This window comes from Moschus berezovskii, chromosome 24, assembly GCF_049115385.1.
Source record: "Moschus berezovskii isolate FMDL1 chromosome 24, NW_MosBer_1.0, whole genome shotgun sequence".
Classification (NCBI taxonomy): Eukaryota; Metazoa; Chordata; class Mammalia; order Artiodactyla; family Moschidae; genus Moschus; species Moschus berezovskii.
This window is the reverse complement of record NC_142483.1, coordinates 28,089,589-28,116,888: the sequence shown is the minus strand read 5'-3', so window position 1 is coordinate 28,116,888 and position 27,300 is coordinate 28,089,589. Positions and strand designations below refer to the sequence as shown.

At 43.3% G+C, this 27,300-nt stretch overlaps 1 protein-coding gene across 1 annotated transcript in view; it reads left to right on the top strand.

Annotated features, from left to right (window-relative positions):
• Positions 1 to 227: 227 nt before the first annotated feature.
• TAFA4 (TAFA chemokine like family member 4) overlaps positions 228 to 27,300 on the top strand; it is a 125,305-nt gene continuing 98,232 nt past the window's right edge. The window contains exons 1-2 of the mRNA XM_055413363.2: positions 228 to 353; positions 5,592 to 5,707. Coding sequence (XP_055269338.2) covers positions 340 to 353; positions 5,592 to 5,707 — 130 coding nt within the window. The 5' untranslated portion in view covers positions 228 to 339. The remainder of the gene's footprint in view (positions 354 to 5,591; positions 5,708 to 27,300) is intronic.

Genomic DNA, 27,300 nt, shown 5'->3' with positions numbered 1-27,300 from the left:
TGTGTGGCTAATTTATAAGTGCAGAATTCTGTATTTCCTGCCCTCCCTCCATCCCCATCTATTAGGACACTTTACAAATGTGGATGTATTTGACTGTCTACTACTTGCCTGAAAACACAATTGTTGTAAAAAAAAAATTTTTTTTTGCTTCTGAAAACCTGTATCATCTCAACATTAAAATGCTAATGGCTTCCTGTCTTTTTTGTATTTTAAATAGGTCTATGAAGTTAACATAATTTTTTGGAACTGTCGAAATGGTTGGTCCTTGCTACCAATGGGAACTTGGAGTCACTCTGAAATCCATCCTGGAATAACTGTGTTTGACTGGAACCAAATTTTATGAAGTCTCCAAGGTAAAGTGATTTTAGCACATACCTAGAGATGGTATCTTTATGAAGCATAAAGAATTTAGGCAGATGGGTCATCTTAGAACTGATGACCCTTTATAAAAGCTTTATTTTTTGTTGAATTTTTGGAAATATGGAGAATTTTTTTAAAATTAGCTGTGATCTTTGAAATTATTTCAGTTGATAAAGCAGTACTTTGGCTATTCAACAGGGCCAAAGGGGATATTTTTAAGATAAACTAATTTTGTTTTACTTTTGGACAAAATGTTCAATGTAGGAGAAACTGAAGTATCACAGTAGGTATGAAAGTGAAAAGTGAAAGTGTTTGTCACTCATTCGTGTCCTAATCTTTGTGACCCCATGGACTGTAGCCCACCAGGCTCCTCTGTCTGTGGAATTCTCCAGGCAAGAAAATGCTGGAATGGGTTGCCATGCCCTTCTCAAGGGGATCTTCCCAACCCAGGGATAAAACCTGGGTCTCCTGCATTGCAGGAAGATTCTTTCCTGTCTGAGTTACCACAGTAAGTGTAGTATGTGAGACATCTTTTTACTGGGGCTCTGGATTATTGAATGAAATGAAGAATTATTGCTAAATAGCTGCCCGCCTAGCCATAGGCATTTCTCCAGGGAATCATAGTGGTTGTTAAGTAAATAGTTGTTCTAGGCAATACTTATTCTCAAACTCACCCCAGACCCTGATACATAGAATTTTCCATGAGGAAGAAGTCAGATCAGGGACAGTCACCCGAGATTTGGAACAAGGGCCCATGAGACTTTTGATTTGGGATTTATTTTTTGGAATCCAACCAGGAGAACAGAAGCCATCCAGGAGCCAAAGGACAGGGAATTGAACTCAGGAAACTGATTACACGTGTGATGGGAGAGTCAGAGAGGTCAAGCAGAAGACACAAAGGCAGCCCATAGATGAGCAACAGCAGGCAACAGCTCCTGCCATCCTGAGGCTGGTGGGACAGAGGAAGGCAGTCCTGCTGGCCAGTGGCCTTGGCGGGGAAGGGCCTTCCATGGGAGCTGGAGCCATAGTGGGCCCTTCTGGGGGAAATTGACACCATGGAGGAGAAATGGCCACTCTGTTGACCCTGCTAAGACAGAGAAGGTGGGGGAAAATACCATGGCCTTTCCCTTCCACTCTGCAGGCCCTAACCAATGTCTCCTATTGGTGAAAGCCAGGTAGAAGCCAGATCATTCAGGAGCCTGGGGAATGCAGTATAGAGGTGTCACCCAGTGGAAGTGGAAAGAATGGTGCTGAGGGCAAAGCAGGCCCAGGCTGGGCTAGGGTTTATATTTGAAGTCTCTTCCCATCACATTTTAATGAGCATGCTGCCCTGCCCAGCATCCCCTTCAGGAATGAAGGATTCATGCCCTCAACTGTCGGAAGCATTGCAGAAGATGGCCTACAGCATCTTTGAATTGTCCTCAATCCAAAGAGCCTCCTTGCCTGAGATGAAAGATTTTTCCTGATGTTCAGGTGTAAAGGCCTGACCCCTCACCACAGTTTGGGACCATGAAGAAGGGGCATCTCAGCTGTGTAGTTTGTTCAGTCACTCACTCATGTCTGACTCTTTACAACCTCATGAACTGCAGCACGCCAGGCTTCCCTGTCCTTCACCATTTCCCGGAGTTTGCTCAAACTTGTGTTCATTAAGTCCATGATGCCATCTCATCCTCTGTCGTCCCCTTCTCCTCCTGCCTTCAGTCTCACCCAGCATCAAGGTCTTTTCCAGCGAGTGAGTTCTTCGCATCAGGTGGCCAGAGTATTCTGGAGCTTCAGGATCAGTCCTTCCATTGAACATTCAGGGTTGACTTCCTTTAAGATTGACTGGTTTGATCTGAGCTTTGGAACTCTCCAGAGGGTTATCTGAGGCCTTTCCCTCTTTCTGTCTTTCCTTCTTCTTGTCCCTCCCCTTTCACAGGTGATACTCCCTAGAGCACTCCTTGAGTCATCCGCTGATTATCAATTTCTATCTTAGAGTTGACTTCCTAGGGTACCCAGCGTTTGGGACTCAGATCATCTGAGACATATTCTCCCAGTTTGGTTAACTCCGTCCAGACAGGTTTAGGACTTGCAGTGACTGATAAACACATGGAAACGGAACTTAACTGGTAAATTAGGTGGGACAGATTATAGCTCATCTGATAGACTTCATCTGAATTTGGAGACTCTAAATCAGGTGGAACACTGTGGTTAGAGGCAGAGGAGCCAACCCATGAAGCAGGAAAAAGTGGAGGATAGAAGAGTGAAGAGGCCTTTGGAGACCTATTGTTTTCAACTGTTCAGTTTGGCAGTTTTTATTACACAGCAGTAGAAAGCTAGTACTCCGTTCATCTGATTCCTTAAAATTTTCCTTTTTTGGGCCACTAATTGCTACAAACCAGAAGTTAGGGTACCCAATCCAGTGTGCAAATGTGTTTTGTTTGATTTGCACGCTGTTTTTTAAAACAAAACAAGTAGAATCCTTTGCTGACTCAAAGTGTGCAGATGGTGTATCAGAAAGTAGCTTCTCTTGAAAAGTTATTCCTGGCGTTCCCTTGGAGCAGCTGCCCCTGGACAGGACTCTACCTTCCCTACTGCTCTCCAGTGCCTTGGGCCCAGCCAGCCTACACTTTTATTGGGAGATAATTGAAATTTTGACCCTTGGGTAAGAGGGATAAGCCTTTGTAACAGTTAGATCAATAATGGATATTGGAGTTAACAACTGGAATTTTAAAACATGGGAGGGGCGACAGAACACCTCATTCAAAAACTCAGCATATATAGAAGTCTGAACCTCCATGCTTTCCCTGTTGAGTAATAAATTAATAATCAATTTCCTGAAGTGAAAATGTAATTACGTACTAACACCTCCAGCTCACATAGACTTGCACATATTCTTTGCCACCTTTTGAGCTGATTCCAGGGTTTCTACCCACCATGCATGGAGGCTGAGGTGGGGGAGACGGAGGACATGCTTTGCAAAATTAAGGTGCACGCAGGTCTTTCAAACAGAGGCGCCTAGTATTTCTGTCAGTTTCAAGCACTCGGAATTTCCAAGGCCAAGGGCAAAATGATGTCAGGCTTCAAAGCTTGACATCAAAAGTGACTGGACTCAAGTCCCCTTTGCCACCATGGTCTTCAAAGCTAATCTTAGAATCTTGTATTACTGTGGCTGTTTCAGAGTCATACTGAGTCTCAAATCAGTGGTAATACAAGATCTTTCAACATTTGTGAGAGGCCAGTGTCTGCTCCTGGGAGTGTGGTGTGGCCACTGGGTCCCCAAGGCTGCACTTCCTCTTGAGCATGGAGTCAGGGTTCTGGTTGAGACCCTGTGGGATTGGCAGTCATGGGCTTGTTAGGCCCTTCTCAGGATTTCCTCAGAAGCTTTGCCTGTAGTGTAACTCAAACAGGAATCCACGGGCCATGTCTTTATTATCTGCCCGTGAGTGTTTATACATCTTGTATATGGAAAGGGAGTTCCTTTGATCCTCTGTGGTGGATCTATTATCCTTGAAGGCAGGCAGAACCCACTGTTACTGGAGTTTCAAATGCCCAGAGCTTGGACTTCTGCTTGAAAAAGTTAATTAAAAAAAGAGCAGACTAAAGTTAATCTAGTGCTGTCTGAGATTGAAAAAGGCAGAAAGTTAGGAAAGGAAGTAGAATGCATATTAGCTATTTTCTTTTTATTTGGAAAGGGAAGTGTTTTAGAATAGACCACACAGCTGCATTTGTAAACTGAATTGTCTTTGAGCAACTGTTTGGATACTGTCCATTCATATATATCTTCCCAGTTTTTATTGAGATGTAATTGATTCATAACACTGTGTATGTTTGAGATGTGCATTATATTGATCCAGTATGTTTATCAATTGCAAAATGATTCCCACCATAGTATCAGCTGCCACCTTCTTACTGTCGCATAGTTACTGTTTCTTTCTTGTGATGAGAGTATTTAAGATCTACCCTCTTAGCAACGTTCAAGTATATGGGACAGTGTTATTAGATTAGCTGTAATCACCATGCTCAACATTAGATCCCCAGACTTGTTAATCATGTCACTGGGAGATTTGACGTTTAACTAATACCTCCCGACTTCCCTCACCCTCAACCTTTGGTGACCACTATGCTACTTAATCTGTTTCTCAGAATTTGTCTTTTTTAGATTCTACATAAAAGTGAGATTATGCAGTATTTGTCTTGATCCGACTTATTTCACTTAGCAGTAATGCCCTCAGTTCAGTCAGTCGTGTCTGACTCTTTGTGACCCCATGAACTGCAGCACGCCAGGCCTCGCTGTGCATCACCAGCTCCCGGAGTCCACCCAAACCCATGTCCATTGAGTCGGTGATGCCATCCAACCATCTCATCCTCTGTCGTCCCCTTCTCTTCCTGCCCTCAGTCTTTCCCAGCATCAGGGTCTTTTCCATTGAGTCAGTTCTTTGCATCAGGTGGCCAAAGGATTGGAGTTTCAGTTTCAACATCAGTCCTTCCAATGAACACCCAGGGCTGATCTCCTTTAGAATGGACTGGTTGGATCTCCTTGCAGTCCAAGGGACTCTCAAGAGTCTTCTTCAACACCACAGTTCAAAAGCATCAATTCTTTGGCGTTCAGCTTTCTTTAGTCCAACTCTCACATCCCTCAAGGTCCATCTAAAATTTTGTTTATGGCAAGATTTCCTTCTTCATTCTCATTGCTGAATGATATTTCATCTTTATCCATTTATCTATTGATATCTATATGAAGTTGTTTATATATTTATCTGTAGTTGCCCATGTTCTCGTCAAACTCTGAGATTGGATTAATAAACTATTCAGCCAGTATTCTAGGCCAAAGGGCATTAATATGCAGTCAGAGAAACCAGGGGAAAGTCCTCAGGCCTGGTGTGTGAATTTCTGAGGTTTCGTTCACATGCAGAAACCAAATATCTTTTATTTGAATCCTGCTTAAAGTATGTTTCTTTTTAACTTTTGTGCTATAAAATATAACCCCCATGTTCTATCAGGGCCACTCAGGCTTCTCACTGAGGCATGTAGTTAACTTGAAAAACTTTTAATTATAAAAGGTGTGTATTGAAAACTGAGCGAATGCACAGTGCATGTAAGGTTCGCTTGGCCTCTAGTCTCTTTGGTGAGGTGGGGTCGAGGTGCATTGCCCAGCGTCTTCCTCTGCTCTCTGCGCCTTTTAAGGATGGTGTTTGCTCAGAGTCTCTCGCCACCCTCCGTCGCTGACCTGCTTCCTGCTTTCCCTCCAGGATGAGAGCCTGTGCCAGGCCCGTCTTGCTGTCTCACTGGCTCTTTCTGGCCTATGTGCTGATCGTGTGCTGTAAGCTCATGTCCGCCTCCAGCCAGCATCTCCGGGGACACACAGGTAAGCCCTTTAAACTCATCATGCGCCACTGAGATCAATTATAGAACCCTTCAAACGTCACAGCCCACATTTTAGCCACAGGCAATTGACAGGAGCCTTGGATGGTGTGTAAATAACCAGAGGAAGCATGAAATACAGCAGGGTACAGCAGTTTGACGGTCTGATGCTTAAAGAGACTTGTTCTAGATATCTTTTTAAGATTTCTCCAGGTTTTCTTTTTCCTGAGTACACTTCCATTCTTTGGAAGTGATTTTTCTCAGAGAATCCTGGAAACCCAGCAGCATTTTGTGCTTATGTAGTCCAGCTTCCTTTGAAGGCAGAACATCTTTATTGGTAAACTTGAATGAACACTGAAGGCAGTTTGCACATAATAGGGTTCTTTTAGGAAAAGATGGTGAATGATTTAAAAAGAAAAAGGAAGAAAAAATGTGGTGGTAACTTTTGCACAGGGCCTAAACTAGAACGTGTGTGAAGTTTTAGAGAAGCATTCTGATAACTTTCTAGTGAGACCCATGTCTGTCCTTCCGCTTATTTCTAAAGACAGATCAAAATAATCAGTTAAGTTTCTCTGTGTGTATTTTGTATTTGTCTTCACCTTTCCCTTTTACATCTACATTTAAAGAGATACAGATTTGAAAACTCCCCAGTGAATTGTGTTTTTCTGAATAATTCATATTTGTCAGCAAACTCATTACTAAACAATTAATTTACTGTCAATGCTTCAGTAATTGGAGGTGTGGCAGTGCCAGGCCTGCTCTGAGTTTTTAGTGAAAGAGTGAAGCTTGAACCCTAAGCCGTGTATGTGTCAGAATTGTAAAGTCTGTGTCGAAGAAAGTGTGCTCGTCACATAGCCTCATTCTCAGATATGTGGCAGGTCAAGGTTTCCCCTTAGTAGTTATTCTGATAATTTAGGACTAAGATTTAACTTTAGGCTGAAGTTTTGAAACTCTCTCACAATTCAATTTTCCTTAAGCGATGGTTTCAAGAAGACAAGAAAAATAATGACTGCAATTGTAATAGATCAGTGTAAAATCGATGCCATTTGACTGCTGTGAAAGTGCCCAGGGCTAGTTGGTTATTATGCTGTGTATCTTTGGGTGAGCTTACTCTCAGGAATAGGGTATTGGAAGTCATCGGCCTTGCCTATTTTAATACACATCTCTTTTCTGGGGTTGCAGGTAGAGAGTCAGTGTAGTACAGAAGCAGAACATTTCAGTGGGGCGGGTTAGCACCAGCACATTCCAGACTTCTCAAAACTGGGTTTGAGATTGTGATCAACAGTGATTAAATCTGAGGGAAACAGGGGCCATGACTGACCCTTCAATTCTTCATCTTTGTTGGCAATCCTCATTTCATACCATAATCTTTTAACTTTGGAAAAGGTGAGACCATAGGATGTCTGTGTGAAAGTGAAGGTGCAGTTTGGTAATAAAATGTGTTATACGTGAGCAAAAAAAAAAAATCTGAATTAAATCTAAATTAAAATTAGAATTGTGAACACAAGAGATGCAGTATTTTCCCTATAAGCCAAGACTCAACTGTAACTGGGAGGGTAAGAAGTCTGAGCTAAACCTTCAAAAGTTTTGCTCAAGAAATGAAATTTTCATCATGGATTTCTTTCAGTGATTTTATTTGGATTCTTGGTCTTTGGTTTCTCTTTGACTTTTGGGGGATTCTTCCTGATTTTGTTTTTGGAATTTAAGTACCTATCATCACTCATCTTTTAAAATTAATTAATTTATTTTTCAGTTCAGTTGCTCAGTCATGTCCGACTCCTTGTGACCCCATGAACCATAGCATGCCAGGCCTCCCTGTCAATCACCAACTCCCGGAGTCCACCCAAACCCATGCCATTGAGTCGGTGATGCCATCCAACCATCTCATCCTTTGTCGTCCCCTTCTCCTTCTGCCCTCAATCTTTCCCAGCATCAGGGTCTTTTCAAATGATTCAGCTCTTCACATCAGGTGGCCAAAGTATTGGAGTTTCAGCTTCAACATCAATCCTTCCAAAGAACACCCAGGACTGATCTCCTTTAGAATGGACTGGTTGGATCTCCTTGCAGTCCAAGGGACTCTCAAGAGTCTTCTCCAGCACCACAGTTCAAAAGCATCATTTCTTTGGCGCTCAGCTTTCTTTATAGTTCAATTCTCACATCCGTACATGACCACTGGAAAAACCATAGCCTTTACGAGATGGACCTTTGTTGGCAAAGTAATGTCTCTGCTTTTTAATACGCTATCTAGGTTGGTCATAAGTTTCCTTCCAAGGAGTAAGCGTGTTTTAATTTCATGGCTGCAGTCACCACCTGCAGTGATTTTGGAGCCCCCCAAAATAAAGTCAGCCACTGTTTCCACTGTTTCCCCATCTATTTCCCATGAAGTGATGGGACCAGATGCCATGATCTTAGTTTTCTGAATGTGGAGTTTTAAGCCAACTTTTTCACTCTCCTCTTTCACTTTCATCAAGAGGCCTTTGAGTTCCTCTTCACTTTCTGCCATAAGGGTGGTGTTATCTGCATATCTGAGGTTATTGATATTTCTTCTGGCAATCTTGATTCCAGCTTGTGCTTCTTCCAGCCCAGCATTTCTCATTATGTACTCTGCATATAAGTTAAATAAGCAGGGTGACACTATACAGCCTTGATGTACTCCTTTCCCGATTTGGAACCAGTCTGTTGTTCCATGTCCAGTTCTAACTGTTGCTTCCTGACCTGCATACAGATTTCTCAAGAGGCAGGTCAGGTGGTCTGGTATTCCCATTTCTTTCAGAATTTTCCACAGTTTATTGTGATCCACACAGTCAAAGGCTTTGGCATAGTCCATAAAGCAGAAATAGATGTTTTTCTGGAACTCCCTTGCTTTTTTAATTGGAGGATAATTGCTTTGCAATGTTGTATTGGTTTCTACGATACATCAACACGAATCAGCCATAGGTATACATACGTTCCTTCCGTCTTGAACCTCCCTCCCACCTTCCACTCCATCCCACCCCTCTAGGTTGTCAGAAAGTGTGCAGTTGAGCTTCTTGTGTGGTACAGCAAAGGCCCCCTGGCTGTCTGCCTGACATCTGGTCGTGTGTACGTTTCCATGCTGCTCTCAGTTCATCCACCTTCTCCTTCCCCACGGCGTCCACAAGTCTCCACGTCTGCCTTCCCTTGACTGCCCTGCAGATAGGTTCATCTGTACCATCTTTCTAGATTCCATATATATGCCTCACCCCTCGTCTCAGTAACCATCAAAGCAGTCAGGAGGGCTCCTGCCCACGGGAGCTCTGTTCTCTCCCTGGGGCTGCAGGCTGTATATGAAGAACCATCTTTGCAGAAGTACAGGTGTGCTTTGTTTTTTTGCTCTTGGCTTCTTGCTTGCACTCTACTGCTTTTTTTTTTTTCTTAACAAATCAAATGTTTGTGGCAACCCTTCATCCAGTAGGTCTATCGGCTCCATTTTTTCCCAACTGCGTTTGCTGTCTTTGTGGGTCTGTGTCATAGTTTGGTAACCCTTACACTATTTCAAACTTTTCCATTATTTATTTGTTATGGTCTGACCCGTGATCTTTGATGTGACCATTGCAAAAAGATTATGACTTCATGAAGGCTCAGATGATGGTTAGCGTTTGTAGCAATGAAGTATTTTAAAATTAAGGGATGTGAATTCTGTTTTTGACATAATGCTTTTGCACACTTACTGGACTACAGTAACATAACTATTATATGCACTGGGGAACCAGAAAACTCACGTGTCTTGAGTTATCGCGATATTCGCTTTATTGCGGTGGTCTGGAATCACACTGGCAAAGTCCGTGTGATCTGCCCATACTCTTTGTATAACTGCAGTTGAAGGCTCCTGACGGAGAAGGCAATGGCAAGCCACTCCAGTACTCTTGCCTAGAAAACCCCCTGGATGGAGGAGCCTGGTGGGCTGCAGTCCGTGGGGTCGCTAAGGGTCGGACACGACTGAGCAACTTCACTTTCACTTTTCACTTTCACACATTGGAGAAGGAAATGGCAACCCACTCCAGTGTTCTTGCCTGGAGAATCCCAGGGAGGGGGCAACCTGGTGGGCTTCCGTCTATGGGGTCACACAGAGTCGGACACGACTGAAGTGACTTAGCAGCAGCAGCAGCAGAAGGCTCCTGAATCCTACTGTGAAGTCTTATTCCCTCATGGGTTTCCTAAGCTGTGTCCTTGATGCTTGGAATATAATGGGTGCTAAATGAATATTTATTAATAGGCTGATTTTGCCCATTTGTCACCATGGAATCAGTTATATAATTTTCTGCTGGTGCTAAAAATTCCAGACAGTAACAGGCAGGTGTGAAAAGATATCCTGTTTACTTTTTATTGATTATTAGGGTTCTCCAGAGAAACAGAACTAATAAGATATGTATACATACACATATTGTTGTTGCTTAGTTGCTCAGTTGTGTCTGATTCTTTTGTGACCCCATGGACTGTAGCCCGCCAGGCTTCTCTGTCCATGGGATTTCCCAGGCAGGAGTTCTGGAGTGGGTTGCCATTTCATTCTCCAGGGGATCTTCCCCACTCAGGGATTGAACCCACATCTCCTGTTTGGCAGCCAGATTCTTTTACCACTGAATCACCAGGGAAACCCTACACATACACAGTGTACATTCCAGCCTTCCAAAGGCCTGGGGTCCAGGCGCCCAGAGGGCAGGAGACAGTCAGTGTCCCAGCTCAGCAGTCAGGGAAAGAACACATTCCACCTTCTTCTGCTTTTTTCTTTTCAAGTCCTCAAGCGCTTGGATGAGGCCCACCCACAATGGGCCATCAGCTTCACTCAGCCTCCCAGTTCCAATGCTAACCTCTTCCAGGAACACCTTCACAGACATATTCAGGGGTCATGTTTAGGCAGATATCTAGGTGTCCCCTGGCCCACTCAAGTTGACAATTTCATGTATCCGTCTAGATATTGTTTTATATAGTCATCTTTATTTTCTATATTATTTTACAGATTTTATGTATGCACACACCTATCCTTCCAGAAAAAGGAATGTGTATTCTGGTACATGTGTATGCGCAGATATCTCACTCTGTACTTTGTTTTTTATCTTGATTTTCTTTCCCATTTAACAATAGAGTTTAAGGGGTCTTTGAGTGCATGCAGATTTCTATCACTGTCTGTTGTACAGATGTGCTCTCATTTATTTGATCACCCCCAGTTTTGGTGGACATTTATCTTGTTGTCTGTCATATTTTTCAAATATATGTCCTGACTTCAGATGAATCTCTAGTAGTGGAATTGTTGAATTAAAGTGCACGGAAATGTATTAGTGGGGCTTCCCAGGTGGCATTGTTGGTAAAAGAATCCACCTGCCAGTGTAGGAGATGCAGAAGCAGGTTTGATCACTGGGTCAGGGAGATCCCTTGGAGGAAGGCATGGCCACCCACTCCAGTATTCCTACCTGGAGAATCCCACAGACAGAGGAGCCTGTCAGGATACATTCCATGGGGTTGCAAAGAGTCAGACACGACTAAACTTCTGAGCACACACACAGCAAGTGTATTAGTGAGAGTGGGCTAATTCCTGTTAAACATAGACCAAAGAAATATACGTAATGGCTTAAACAAAAGAAGTTGTATTTCTTGCTCACGAGTGCTGAGTAGGTAACATGTCAACTGGCTGTCCTCGACTGTGGCCTTTTTGGAACCGCAGGGCATGGAAGCTATGTGTCCTCAAAGGTTCTTCTGGAGCCATCTTCATTCCAGCCAGCTAGAAGGGGAATGGGTGGGGAGGGTACACCTGGAGGTGATGATGAACCGGGTTGGAAGCTGGCAGTATCCCTTGACCTGTCCTCTCTTGCCATTGGCTGCAGCTGAGTGTCCATGGCTACACCTTGCTGCAGGGGCTGCTGGGAAACATACCCTAGCTGGGGGCCCAGGTCCGAGAGGAGATTATGGTTTTTGGTGAGTGTCCTGCATCCTCTGACAACCGCATTAAGATTTCAGTAGTGCAGAGAGTTTCCTGGTGGTCCAGTGGTAGAGTCTGAGCTTCCTCTGTAGGGGTCACGGGGTCTATCCCTAGTCTGGGAACTAAGATCCCACATGTTGTTCAGCGCAGCCAAAGAGAAAGAAAGAAAGATTTTAGTAGTGCCAAGCACGCTCCAAAACTTCTGAACTTAAACTTACAGCAGCAGTAATAGTATGATAACTCCCTTGTCCCCACACCCTCATCAACTCTGGGTGCTATCAGGTCTTACTGATGTGTGAATATGGTAATGAAAACTACTGTCAGATTGTTTTGACTTGCAGCTCTTTGACTGCAGACTCTGTGCTGGGGGACTACTTGTTTTCCTTGTGCTGCTGCTGCTAAGTCACTTCAGTCGTGTCCGACTCTGTGTGACCCCATAGACGGAAGCCCAGCAGGCTCCCCCGTCCCTGGGATTCTCCAGGCAAGAACACTGGAGTGGGTTGCCATTTCCTTCTCCAATGTGTGAAAGTGAAAAGTGAAAGTGAAGTCGCTCAGTCATGTCTGACCCTTAGCGACCCCACGGACTGCAGCCTACCAGGCTCCTCCATCCATGGGATTTTCTGGGCAAGAGTACTGGAGTGGCTTGCCATTGCCTTCTCCATTTCCTTGTGCTAGCCTATCCATTATCTGTTTTTGTCTTGGCTGTATTGTTTACTTGTCGATTTGTGAGAGTTCTTTATAAATTGAGGACTCCAAGTACCTGGACTATCACTTCCTTGTTTCTTCCTGCTTTTCCTTTGCCAACGGTTCTAGCGAGGCTGTGTATTCTAGTTGGCTGTGTGTGTGTATGTGAGAGATGGGGAGGGAAGTGGTGATGGGAGGCAGGTGTTGTAAATGTGTCTAATGACCTTACAGTGGCCACGTGGATTTTCTTCCCAGAATTGTGCTCACCTGATGACAAAGTCAAGGGTCAGACTTGAGAAACTCTGGTCAGGTCTTTGTGTGTATCTGAAACAGCCTGAGAGTGGGAACAAGCTTTAGAGAGTTAAATGCAGAAGACAGTGTACTGTGTCCAAAAGGACTCCTGACACTGTCCCAAGAGCTTTGTGGTTTGTGCTGGCCAATTAAAGAAACTGTGGCCCTAGGAAACCCTAGTTGGAAGTTTATTGGATGCTTTTAATGGGTCAGATTAGAACAACTTGCTGAAGGTTGTGTATAAACAAGGAGATATTTTCAAATCCTGTCTCCGCTCATCCCTCTAAGACAGAGCCAGAGGGGAAGAAGGTGGGACCCCATCCCTGATTTGGGCTTATCAGATCGGGTGTTAGGTGTGGACTGAAGTTCACTTTAGTTCAAGTGTTAGAAAACAAAAATGCACCCAATTTCCGCAGAACAGGGAGTGGGAATCTTTCTTTAAGGCATTGATCATCTTCCACTAGAGTACAGAGGTAGTGTTTTTAAGGAATTAGAAAACACAAACGGCCACCTGTGTTGTTTTTTAAAATTCTACCTGACACAGTGATTGAGTAGGAGACCTTGGGGTCGCGAAGAGTCAGACACGACTTAACAACTGAACAACAACAAAGGAGACCGCCTGGGCGTCTGTAGCCCCGAACCACAGAAACGGTGCCTGGGCCATTGGTCGGTTACATTCTTTTAAAAGGAAGCCAGAGTTAACTCTCTTATTTCTTCAAGTAGCAGTTTGTCCTTTTGTTCCCTGTCCCCCGACCCTTTCCCCGCCACTGTGCTGTAACGTCATTTCCCCACAAGAGGGCAGCACATGTAATGCCAAGGACAGATGCTGACAGTTTCAGACTTCAGTCCTTTGAAATTAACCATGTAGGGATGTTTGTGACAGTTTCATTCGAGGTCCACGTGATGAGTTTGGGACACAAAACATCCTACATCCTGGAGATTTATCCCTGGGTATATTTTGTTGTTGTTCAGTCGCTCAGTCGTGTCTGTCTCTTTGCGACTGCAGCATGCCAGGCTTCCCTGTCCTTCACAAGCGAGCCTAAAAATGAATATTTAGACACTTTAACTTTCTCCTTTGAAGACAGAATCATAGCTACTTTTCCCATATAGCTGAGAGTGTCGGAAACTTGGGTGCTGCTGGTTTACAGCTTCATTTTAATAGTCCCATTTCTCCAGACAGCTTTACATGTGAATGGCTTTGGTCACATTTAATTCCTGCAGATGCCGTGGTGCCTGGCTGCTGTTTAATGTAGTCCATGTTGGTGTAAAGTCTCTTGTTTAATACATTGTGCCCTGGTGTTAAGGCCCTGAGAAACTGGAGTGCAACTGAGAATGAGGCAGCAGAGCACAGGCGGGTCTTCAGTGAAGCATAAGCCTGGTTCTGCCGCCTCCCAGCTGTGTGACCTTGTCCAAGTCACTTAATCTCTCTGAACTTGCTTCATTATCAGTAAAAATAGAATGATGTACTTGCCTACCTTATGGGATCATTTACTGACTCAATGAGAAAGTAGGTGAAAGGATTCTGTCCGTCCGTTCCATCGCTCAGTCGTATCTGATTCTATGCGACCCCGTGGACTGTAGCCTACCAGGCTTCTCCGTCCATGGGATTCTCCAGGCAAGAATACTGGAGTGGGTTACCGTTTCCTTCTCCAGGGGATCTTCCCGACCCAGGGATCGAACCCGGGTCTCCCGCATTGGGGGCAGATGCTTTAACCTCTGAGCCACCAGGGATTAGTACATAGTAAACACTCAGTAAATGGTAGCTGTCTTCATGTTTCGAGGCATTTAGAATGAGCAGGAGTCTGGAAACTTTCAAGGAATAATGGAGGACTCAGTATGGGTGGGGGATATAATCAGTGACATAACATTTGAAGCTTTATCATGTACAAGAGAAAATGCTTGTTTTTCATTGTTCTAAAGAGCTGACTGTAATGAAGACAATGTCTTGATGAAGACTGGTGTTTCACTCAACCTTAAGAAAAGAAGAAAGGAATTTCTAACAAGCAGGATTTCACCACGTTGGGGACAGAGCAACCCCAGGGAATGCTGAGAGTCCTTTTACCTTTTGGCCTTCAGATAGGTCTGTAGAGGGAGGCACCTCACTGATGGGGAGCTGTGTCAAGAATTGTGACGGGTCTGAGGCTTAATCTCCCTTGCGAGGTCACGGGGCAGCCTGTCGGTTTCCTGGATGCTGGTGGAAGACGAGAGATCCTAGGCCAGAGACGTGGGGTTTCTTCTTGCACAGCAAGTAGCAGGGGTTCAGGTTAGCTACTGCTCTCCTTTCATGTTTGAGCTGGTTACAAAATCTCTTTGGGACTCAGTCTCTTCTGGAAAGTGGAGATAATAAACAGTAAAAGTCATCCTTAAGGAGTTGTAAAGAGGAGTCAGTTCATGTCTGGAAAGTGCTAAGAATTGTGTTTGTGCTGTGAATGTTCAGTAAATGTTGGTCATCTTTATTGAAAACTGCCTTCTCCTTATGAGGGCATTCCATTTTATAGAGGTTCTGTGATGTTTACATTTATGTAAGTTTAGGTTTTCTGTTTTCTCTGTGATGCAGGATAATTGCAGAATATAAATGTTGGACTTGGGTGCCTTGTGTTGTTTTCAACTTTGGTTAAATTGTTTGAAAAGTGGCAGCACCTAAATTTGGGCTCATGTTTCTGTCCCCTATAATACCTGAAATTTTATAGGAACCCTGCTGATGATTTTGACTGGAATGACTACTTTAGCCCTCATTTACTGTAAAACATTTCTTTCAAAGATAATACAGATATTTGAAAAATAATTAGTCTGCATTGTCAGAGTTCTGACACGAGGGGGCAGGCAAGGCTTAGAAGAGCTAAACAGCAAGAAGCAGTATTCTAGCCTGATGCAGATGTTGTCTAGTAGAGAAAGGAGAGCCACGTATGTAATTTTAAATGTTCTATATAATCACGTTTAAAAAGTAAAAAGAAACACGTGAAACGGGAATATATTTTATTTAATCTAATACACCCAAATATGATTATTTCAACCTGTGGCCCAAGCCACATTCTAAGCACTCAGTAGCTACACACAGCCAGAGGCCAGTGTAATCTGCTTAGTGAAGGGGAATGAATTGAGTCTTAGCATTACTTTCTGAAAGATTAGAATTACGAGTTATTTGTATTTTCATGGGTCAATCCTCAGGCACAGTGTTTTATCTCCCTTTTGTTCACTTAATTTCTTTTTAAGTTTTTAGTTTTAGTTCTTTAATTTTTCTTGAATGACTGCTTCTAAATTTAGGTTAAGTACCAGGTAAGTGCGGTGTGTAGCCTTCATAAAGTGTGGAAAAGATGCCTGCATTTCCTGATGAACTGCCTATATGATCATTCCTTGCAAGAGTGTATTTTTTTTTTTAGGAAAAGAAAAATGGCAAGATAGTATATGTGTATCTGTGTGTGTGTGTATGTGATGGCTTCAGTCATTAAGTCTTAAAGTTAGTCCCTGGAAGTTAATTTTGACCAATAACTGGTATTTATACACTTGAGTGAAGTCCAACAATATAGATTTAATGTGGTTTCTTCTGTAACTGTTTTCATCTTCCTGCCCTGCCCCCAGTGAATGGTTACTTCTTTAACTGTATGGGTATATTTCTATGTAGGCAACTCCACAGGAATATCCTCTATTTTATAAACCAGAAAAGGACTCTGGAATGGCCCCAAAGCCCACGTTTTGGTAGTAAAGAGGGTATCCATGTGATGATGCTTACTTGATTTCTCTGGGGACCCTTTACATGAAAAAACAGAGAGGCTCCACCACAGCTATGTTATATCTGAATCTTGCACGGTGGAGCCCAGGCAATTATATTATTTAATAGTTTCCTGGTGAGTATCAGAACCACTCATTCAGAAGAAAAAAAATCACAGGTTTGACTCAAGCTCTTGTCACGCTACAGTTTGATCCCAGTGGTGATGAGTCTCCATTTCAGGCTCACTGCACACAATCAGGCTTGAAGAGAGGTCTGTTTGCTCCCTGGAGCGATGACCTCCATCTCCACTTCTTTGGAAGGACTGTGAGAATATTTGGTTATTTTGCACTGGCATGACTGTTCCTGGATGCTAAGAGCTCGTAGCGTGAGGGATTCCATTGACGTCCCTTGGACCCTTCATTATTTTTTTCCGGTGCCATTTGATGGGCTCATCTTAATCTCGGTGTTCATAAGAAGAAAAAGGAACCAATTATATGAGGTGTTAATATTTGACTTCTCATCTCAGCTGCAAGTTCAAGCCCTGGTGCCACAGACAAGGTCAGCTTGGCAAAATATCTGACAAATGAGCATGCTTCACATTGTTTTTTGTGGGGAGGAAGGGGTGTTTCACAGAGAGGGGAGTAAAGAATTTCAGGTCCTTAAATGAGCTTGTGAGCCCCCCGCAGGTGGCAGAGCAGGCTTTTTTTTCCTGATGCATTTTTGTGCCTTTGAGGCAGAAGAGGCAACCCAAGGCCTTTGAAGAGTTCTCTGGGTAGTTAGGCAAAAGATTCTCTTTACCCTTGAGAAGAAAGCTCCTTTTTCTTTTTTCAAGCCATAGCTTTGAACTTACCTAAACAAAGCCTACACTTGGGGGTTTAAAAAGCCCAAGATCTCACATGTGTGTTGGCTTTGTCCAAGGAAACCAGAATCTTTTGTATAAGGAAAACAAAATCATTTGGTAAGAAGAATCAGGAGGGTAGAGATGGCATGGGAAGAAAATGAGGTTTTATGTTTTTCTAGGTGTAACTTGAATGCTGGAAATAACTTGGCCCATATGGTGATAGTAATATTATTGAAAGGGTGTTCAGAAACCTATTAAAACTTTAATTCACTCAGAGAAGAGAGGGTGTACAATAGTTAAAAACTTTCCCACTCTTATGCCACGTGCTGTCAGCGCATATGTCTTGAGGAATGTCTGAAATCAGATAAAAACTGCAATCAATTTAAACTGGGCTGTGAGGGCCTGACCGGGTGGCTCAGTGCTTAAGAACCTGCCTGCAATGCAGGAGACGTGGGTTCAACCCCTGAGTCAGGAATATCCCCTGGGGGATGAAATGGCACCCCATTCCAGTATTCCGGCCTGGAAAACCCCACAGAGGAGCCTGGAGAGCTATACTCCATGAGGTCACAAATAGTGGGACATGACTGAGCACACTCGCAATGTGTTGTGGAACAGGTAGTGAGGGATTCAGAAAGGGAAAGAGTAGAAAACTTTATTTCAGGGAAAAGTAATATGGGCTTGAAATAAAATGAAAGACTCTACCAGTGGGCCATCTTTCTATAGTTTGTTACTAATTCTTGCATAACTACTTGCTAAAAGGCTAGAAGTAAATAACAGCAATCAAGGTATGTGTATGACAGGGGAACTTGAACAGATTGAACTTGGCACAAAGTTAAATGTGTGTGTCTTCTGCCCTCAAGCCAAACATAGTCCTAAGCTTTGCTGTTGGGAAAGCATTTGCAAGGCATGGTGGTCCAGAAAGTCATTTCTTTCAAGAGAACCATTGAAAGGCCTGGTTGAATTTGAGACATAGGCATGAATTTATTGCTATTTTCTTTACCTGACCTTCCCCAGATGTCCTGTAGTCATTGAGCCAATTTCCAAAGTGCCAACCAGTGGAGACCAGTGACTTCTATTTGAAGAGATTCTGTGTGTTTGAGCTATTACTGGTCAATCCTATTGAATAGGAAATATTCACTGTATATAAAGCGAGATAGTGGCAAGTAACACTGAATACTTTTCTAGTTAGTGGACATCTAGAAATTTGAAACATCCACACAATGGCTAGCTCAGCGTTTTAGTTGCCAGGTCTGTGTGTGTGTGTTTATTCTCCAGAAGAAAAATTATGGTGTTTGATTTCTCCAGGTGGGAGCCTGTATCTTCTACTGTATGTTGTGCTGATCTTGAGTTTGTTTCCAATGAGCCTGACTTGGTGACTCTTGGCTGTGTGACACGTCAGAACCTGGATTGTTTCTCTAAGTCACTGAAACCTTAAATTGAACCCTATTAGTTTTAGAATTTGCGATGATCCTGAAATGATGGGGTTGACATTTACCCATGCTCTCTCTATGAAAGGAGATTTGCTAAGCAAATAAATAGTGTAAAACAGTGGGAGCTGTTAAAGTTACCTTTAAAAAATATCAAGAGCTTTGAAAGCATTTATTTAACAAGAAATAAAAATGCTTGTGCTTTGGCTCTATGAAGCCCTAGCTGTGTGAGTTATTTATTGAAACAATTATTCAGTCTCTCTGGCAATGGGACTGCACCCTCTATCTCAAAGCTTTTTCATGAGGTTTAAATAGTGCATAGTTGGGTATTACATTGGGAACTTAATATATTTAAAAAAATTTTTGAACAGCTTTATTGAAGTGTAATTGGTGTGCAGGAAACTTTGTATAAGTGTGCAATTTGGTAACTTTTAGCATACATAATATATATGTATATAAATATACACCCACACACATACCCATGGAAACAATCTCGGTGATCAAAATAATGAATATACCCATTACTCCTGAAAGTTTTCTTGTGCCCCTTGGTAATCAATCCCTCTTGCCCCTACCTGCACCATGGCCAGGCAACCACTGATCTTTTTGGCCATTATAGATGACTTTCCATTTTCTGAAATCGTGTTTGAGTAAAACCATACAGGATCTATTCTTTTTTTGCTTGATTTCTTTTTCATAGTTGCTGTATGGTTTATCTGGGGTGTCATATGCATCAGTACCTCATTTCTTTTCATTTTTATTGGAGTGTAGTTCCTTTACAATACTGTGATATTTTTCCTGCTGTACAGCAAAGTGAATCACTCATACACATATATATGTCCCATCTATTTTGGATTTCCTTTCCATTTGGGTCACTACAGAGTATTTAAAAAAATAGTTTTATTTATTTATGTTTGGCTGTGCTGGGTCTTGCTGCGCGGGCTTTTGTCTAGTTGTGGCGAGTGGGGTCTCTTCTCTAGTTGCAGTGCAAGGGCTTCTCACTGTAGTGGCTTCTTTTGTTAGGGAGCAAGGGCTGTAGGGCGCACGGCTTCAGTAGTTGTGGCTGCCGGGCGCTAGAGCAGAGGCTCAGTAGTTATGGCAATGGGCTTAGTTGCTCCATAGCATATGGGATCTTCTTGGATTGGGGATCGTACCTGTGTCTCCTGCATTGGCAGGTGGATTCTTTACCACTGAGCCACCAGGGAAGCCCACTGTAGAGCTGAGTAGAGTTCCCTGAGCTATACAGTAGGTTCTCATTAGTTATCTATTTTATACACAGTAGTGTATTTATGTCAGTCCTAATCTCCCATTCATCGCATCCCTATTTCCTCCATTAGTGTCCGTACATTTGTTCTCGAAGTAGCTCATTTAATAGCTGAATAGTAGCCCATCCTATGTCACACACTGTATCCATTCACCTATTGGCGGACATTTGAGGGTGTTTCCAGTTTTGACTATTACAAGTAGAGGTGTTGTGAACATTTCTTACAAGTGCTTATATGAACATATGCTTTCATTTCTCCTAAGGAAGTTCCTAGGGAACAGAATGGCTGGTTCATATGGTAGATGTATGATCGACTTTTCAAGAAACAGTCAAGCTGTTCTCCAGTGTGGTTTTACCGGCTCACAGTCCCCCCAGCAGAGTAAGAGAGTCTTAGTTGCTTCACATTCTTGTCAGCACTTGGCATGTATTTTTAATTTTAGCCCATTTACTAGGTGAGCAGTGATATCACATGGTGGTTTTAATTGGCATTTCCCTCATGACCAGTGACGTTGTGCATCTTTTTGTTTGCTTTTCTGTGTATCTGTGAAGTATCTATTCAAATCATTTGCCCATTTTTTAGAAAGTTGGGTTATTTTCTTAATATTGAATTTTGAGAGCTCTTTACATATTCTCAATGTAGTTCCTTCATCAGATAAGTGAATTGCAAATATTTTCTCCCAGTCTGTTCATCCTCTTAGCAGTGCCTTTTGAAAAGCAGTTTTTTGTTTTGATGAGATTCCATTTACCAGTTTGTTCTTTTAGCTACCATGCTTTTGATATCTTTTGTTTCTAACTCAAGGTCACAAAGCTTGCTTTCTATGAAATGTATTTTTAATTTTAGTCTTGATGTTTAGGTCTGTGATTCATTTTGAGTTAATTTCTGTAGATGATGTACTTGAAATGCATTTTGAGTTGGTAAAAAAATACTGCTCATTATAAATTCTCCTCCTGTAACCTAGGTGAAGTTGCCGAGAGTACTTGAAAATAATAAAATCATAGATTTATTCTCAGAAGACTTAGGCACTTTAGTAAGCCAGACTGATCAGTTCAGTTCAGTTGCTCAGTCATGTCCGACTCTTAGCGACCCCATGAACCACAGCACGCCAGGCCTCCCTGTCCATCACCAACTCCCGGAGTTCACTCAAACTCATGTCCATCGAGTCAGTGATGCCATCCAGCCACCTCATTCTCTGTCGTCCCCGTCTCCTCCTACCCCCAATCGCTCCCAAGTCCCACACTAATTAGTCTGAATTAGTGAGTTAAAATAACGATGTCCAATCATGTAAACAGTACAGCTCTACAGATAAGGATATTTTAAACAGAGTGCATTTGTGAAGCTGTTAGCAGCGAGAGGACTGCCATCCTGGAAGCCAGGAGACCAGCTCTTCTTCCAGACATGGGCAGGAACCAGCTGCATAGACCATGACAAGTTTCATCTCTTGACCTCAGTTTCTGCAGCTTTTAAACACAGAAGTTAGATGATCTTTGCTGTTCACAGTGTGCAGCTCTGTTCACTGGAGGTGGGTCGGATTCTTTTGGGTCTTTATGTTCATCCTAGAACCAGTGACTGACTCAGTTGAATAGATGTCCCTCAACTGTGTGCAGCTCATTTTTCAAGCATGCATTGATGGCATCAAATGGAAAAAATAGAAATTGACTTAAAAGGACTTTGACTTCCTATTTAATGTTATGTTGGGTCTACATTTTCATAATCAAAGACTTATCAGCAGTGCAACCACTGTCTGATTGGAAATACACTGTAAACTTTATTCTTACTAGTAGAATGTAGTGGCTTAGCTAGTAAAGAATCCTCCTGCAATGTGGGAGACCGAGGTTCGATCCCTGGGTTGGGCAGATCCCCTGGAGAAGGGAAAGGCTACCCACTCCAGTATTCTGGCCTGGAGAATACCATGGACTGTATGGTCCACGGGGTTGCAAAGACTTGGATATGACTGAGCGACTTTCACTTTTCAAAACAGTCTTACTCATTTTAGCTGGGAAACCTACGTCTAAATGATCTTCTGCTAAGGATTTTTCAAACTTGGAGGTGTAATGAGGCTGTGAGGTGTACTACTCGTTTGTCATTTGTGGCTAGTGGGTCTCAGCTGAGATGCCAGTTTGTTCTGGTGGTTGCAGTCCCAGGTGGGTAAATGTCTTGACTCTCCTGCCTGGCCCGTGAGAGTGTTTCTCTCCCTGCTCCATCCACACCTCTGGAGGCTCAGAACATGGCCTGTGTGGTGGGTAGAGTGATTTATGTCTCCTCATAGCTCAGACTCAAGGGTGGAGTTCGAACTTCTCTCTGTGGGCGTCCTATAACATGTGCCAGCTTGGAAGCCCCCAGGAGCATGTTAATGAACCGGTGAGTTAGGGTGAAATGACGCGGACTTGTAGGGACTGGCGTGGGAACTGTATGTTGCTTTCTGCTTATTTTTACGAACTGTTTCATGTCTATATGGCCTTTCCTGGTGGCTCAGTGGTTAAGAACCCACCTGCCAATGTCGGAGATATGGGTTTGATCCCTGAGTTGGGAAGATTCCTTGCAGAAGGAAATGGCAACTCACTGCAGTATTCTTGCCTGGAGAATTCCATGGACAGAGGAGCTTGGCGGGCTACAGTCCAAGGGGTCACACAGAGTCAGGCTCACCTGAGCAACTGAGCAGCAGCAGCACATGTCTGTACACACATGCATGTCGTACCTGGTATTTGCAAACCGCCTGGGCTCTTAACTTAGAGCATTTTAATATAACTGATTTCCTTTGCCCTCTTGTGAGTTTTATTTCATGCATTAACAGTATTCTGAGAGGAAGTTTGTAGAGTCACCATGACACAAAAAAAGATGAGGAATTTCTGTGAGCATTGGGAACTGCATCTTAGCCTCCCCGCCCTTCACAAGTCTGCTAAGTGGGAAAGGGTGGCAGGTAGCACAGGCGTCTTGCAGCCTCCTCAGAGAACTCTTTCCCCCCAGGGAAGTGACTCGCTGGTCACGTGGGAAGCTGCTCTATCGTGATGTCAGGGGTCCAGAGAGGTGATCTTCCCCTCGGGCCAGTGGGAAAAGGGAACAGCAGCAGGCAGAAGTGAAATCAGTTGCACCATCTGGCAGAGTTGGGACGTGGAGCTTATGTGTGACTAGTTCTGGGGGAGCATCAGTAAAGTTGTCATCGTACCAGTCCCCTCCCCACACCCCTGCATCAGGTGTCCAGTAGTGAATCTCCATTCCTGACATCTGTCATGTCGGTCTGCACTTCTAGCAGGTGGGGGAGATCAGATGACAGGTGGCTTACTTTTCTGCTGAGTCCTCATGCCCCTTTTCAAACCATTTGGTGGCATTTCAGTAGGCTCTGAAAATCTCCCATCCTCTATGTTTCAGCACAGAAAGAATTTAGCGAGAGACAAAGTGATAGATAAGGAGTGATTTATTAGAATAGGATGCTTGGGAAGCTTACCAGCCAGGCAGGTGAGAGGGTGCCATGCCCCACGAACTTAGTGGGCTACACTTTTATAATCAAAGGAAAAGTGGGGAGGAGGGAGAGACTGCCTTCTTCCTCATTCTTGAATAGCCATCACACTTCCATCATCAGTTCTTTGACCAGTTTGGGCAGGAGAGTTTTCTTGGCCTTATATGGTCAAGCCAGGACTGTCATGACACTATGGAAAAAGTAATTCAGGTCTCTCTGTTCAGTGAGGGTATTTCACTATGAAATGTCGCCTTTCCATAAAGCATTCCTTCTCATGTGTAGAAAGCCTGTCCTAGGAATCATTAACTTACTGAGCTCACTGGGCAGGACGTGGGTCTCATGCTACCATTGGTTGATTGTTTAGGGGCATGTCTCATGCTTCTGCTTATGAATTTTGTTGCTAAGTAAGCCTGCCTGGTTTTGTGGCTAAGCAAACATGCTTCCTTGAGTAATCATTAACTTATTAACCATTGTCAACCATTAATGTGTTAATGTTATCTCCCATACCTTTTTATAATTTATAGTGCCCTAGTGGGATTAAGTATTTAATGCTTTGTCCCTTTACTCCTTTCCTGTCCCTTTCTCTTAGTGGAGAGAGGAGGAAGTGAGTGCTGGAACACCTCCAGGGCTGTGGGGTCCTCTCTGAGTCAGTGGAGCTGGACTGAGGGGAGGAGGGCACTCTCTCCTCCTTGGTGAGTTCCAGCACGTGCCCTGCACAGGTATACATGACTTTGTGGCCTTTATCATTGTGTATGAGCATGATTTGTGTGTGTATCCCTTTCTAGGCAAGAATTCCAGCAGGATAGGCACAGGGGTCTTACATTTGTTTCACAAGGTACCTGACACACTGATTAACAGAGTGAGTGAATATTGAATGCAACAGGATATTTTCTATCCAAAAGCAAAATTTCCCAAGGCCTGTCATCCTAGTTTTTTGGGATACAAGTGGGAGAGAGTTTTCACGAGTTAGTTCCTGAGAGTGAATGAAGAACAAACCAAGATTCCCAGTGCTGTGGAATATTCCATCGTGAATGCCCATCACAGGTGAATTCTTCATTCGCTTAGTCAGACAGTTAGATTGTTCTTGCTCTCCACCATCCCAAAACAGAAACAAAACAAACAAGGAAAATGCACTGGTGATAATCCATGTGATAATCATGTCCCTGTCTGGAGCTGTTCTGGAATTTTGGGGATATACAGATGGGTGGGAGGAATTACTGGGTAGCCAGGGAAGAGGGTGCATACGGAATTTTACCAAGTACTAACAGATGGGCTGGCCGCAGCAGTCACTCTCTTTTGCAATCCCTGAAACTGTGTGAGATATATTCTTTGAGAGGAAGGAATTTGAAGGCAAAGATTGTAGACAATAATATCTGTGCCTCATTTATGAGTTTCAGGGTCTTAGCCCATTGATTAGTATATATGATTAGCATTTTTGGTCAGGGACCTAAGTGTTACATAAGTACTTGAGGACTTGAATATTCTTTACAATCATAGGATTCAAGCGTTCCACATAAATATGTGTTGTTGTTGCCAAGTTGTGACTCTTTGCGACCCCGTGAACTGTAGCCCACCAGGCTCCTCTGTCTGTGGGATTTCCCAGGCAAGAATATTGGAGCAGATTACTATTTCCTCCTCCAGGGGATCCTTCTGACCCAGGGATCGAAAACCCATGTGTCCTGCATTCGCTGGTGGATTCTTTACCACTGAGCCACCAGGGATGCCCAGATACGTATTCAGTTCAGTTCAGTTCAGTCGCTCAGTCGTGTCCGACTCTTTGCGACCCCATGAATCACAGCACGCCAGGCCTCCCTGCCCATCACCAACTCCCGGAGTTCACTCAAACTCATGTCTGTCGAGTCGATGATGCCATCCAGCCATCTCATTCTCTGTCATCCCCTTCTCCTCCCGCCCTCAATCCCTCCCAACATCAGAGTCTTTTCCAGTGAGTCAACTCTTCGCATGAGGTGGCCAAAGTATTGCAGCTTCAGCTTTAGCATCAGTCCTTCCAAAGAACACCCAGGACTGATCTCCTTTAGAATGGACTGGCTGGATCTCCTTGCACTCCAAGGGACTCTCAAGAGTCTTCTCCAGCACCACAGTTCAAAAGCATCAATTCTTTGGCGATCAGCTTTCTTCACAGTCCAACTCTCACATCCATAGGCATTCAATTTTAATTATGTAGTATTGTAAGAAAATCTGGTGCTAGAAATACTTGAAAGGTAGTTTTTGGCACCTGGTGATTGAAATAGTTCAGTTCAGTTGCTCAGTCGTGTCCGACTCCTTGTGACCCCATGGACTACAGCACGCCAGGCCCCCTGTCCATCACCAACTCCCGGAGTTTACTCAAACTCATGTCCATTGAGTCGGTGATGCCATCCAACCCTCTCATCCTCTGTTGTCCCCTTCTCCACTCACCTTCAACCTTTCCCAACATCAGAGTCTTTTCAAATGAGTCAGCTCTTCACATCAGGTGGCCAAAGTATTTGGAGTATTCAGGACTGATTTCTCTTAGGATGGACTGGTTGTATCTCCTTGTAGTCCAAGGGTCTCTCAAGAGTCTTCTCCAACACCACAGTTCAAAAGCATCAATTATTTGGTGCTCAGCTTTCTTTATAGTCCAACTCTCACATCCATACATGACTAATGGAAAAACCATAGCTTTGACTAGATTGATCTTTGTTGGCAAAGTAATGTCTCTGCTTTTTAATATGCTGTCTAGGTTGGCCAAAATTTTTCTTCCAAGAAGCAAGCATCTTTTATTTTCATGGCTGCAGTCACCATCTGCAGTGATTATGGAGCCCCCAAAGTAAAGTCTGTCACTGTTTCTATTGTTTCCCCATCTATTTGCCATGAAGTGATGGGACTGGATGCCATGATCTTTGTTTTCTGAATGTTGAGTTTTAAGGCAACTTTTTCACTCTCCTCTTTCACTTTCATCAAGAGACTCTTTAATTCTTCTTCACTTTTTGCCATAAGGGTGGTGTCATCTGTATATCTGAGGTTATTGATATTTCTCCCAGCAGTCTTGATTCTAGCTTGTACTTCATCCAGCCTGGCATTTCGCATGATGTACTCTGCATATAAGTTACATAAGCAGGGTGACAATATACAGCCTTGATGTACTCCTTTCCTGATTTGGAACCAGTCTGTTGTCCCAAGTTCAGTTCTAACTATTGCTTCTTGACCTGCATACAGATTTCTCAGGAGGCAGGTCAGGTGATCTGTTATTCCCATCTCTTGAAGAATTTTCCACAGTTTTGACTGTGATCCACGCAGTCAAAGGCTTTGGTGTAATTGATAAAGCAGAAGTAGATGTTTTTCTGGAACTCTCTTGCTTTTTTGATGATCCTGTGGATGTTGGCAATTTGATCTCTGGTTCCTATGCCTTTTCTAAATCCAGCTTGAACATCTGGAAGTTCGTGGTTCATGTACTGTTGAAGGCTGGCTTGGACAATTTTGAGCATTACTTTGCTAGTGTGAGAGATGAGTAGGATTGTGCGGTAGTTTGAACATTCTTTGGCATTGCCTTTCTTTGGGGTTGGAATGAAAACTGACCTTTTCCAGTCCTGTGGCCACTGCTGTGTATTCTAGCTTTGTTGGCATATTGAGTGCAGCACTTTCACAACATCATCTTTTAGGATTTGAAATAGCTCAGCTGGAATTCCATCACCTCCACTAGCTTTGTTCATAGTGATGCTTCCTAAGGCCCACTTGACTTCACATTTCAAGATGTCTGGCTCTAGATGAGTGATCACAGCATCGTGGTTATCTCAGTCATGATCTTTTTTGTATAGTTTTTCTATGTAATCTTGCTGCCTCTTCTTAATATCTTCTGCTTCTGTTAGGTCCGTACTGTTTCTGCCCTTTATTGTGCTCATCTTTGCATGAAATGTTCCCTTGATATCTCTAATTTTCCTTGAAGAGATCTCTAGTCTTTCCCATTCTACCTTTTGTTAGAGTCATTAGAGTCCTCGCTGGTGGTTAAGCTCTT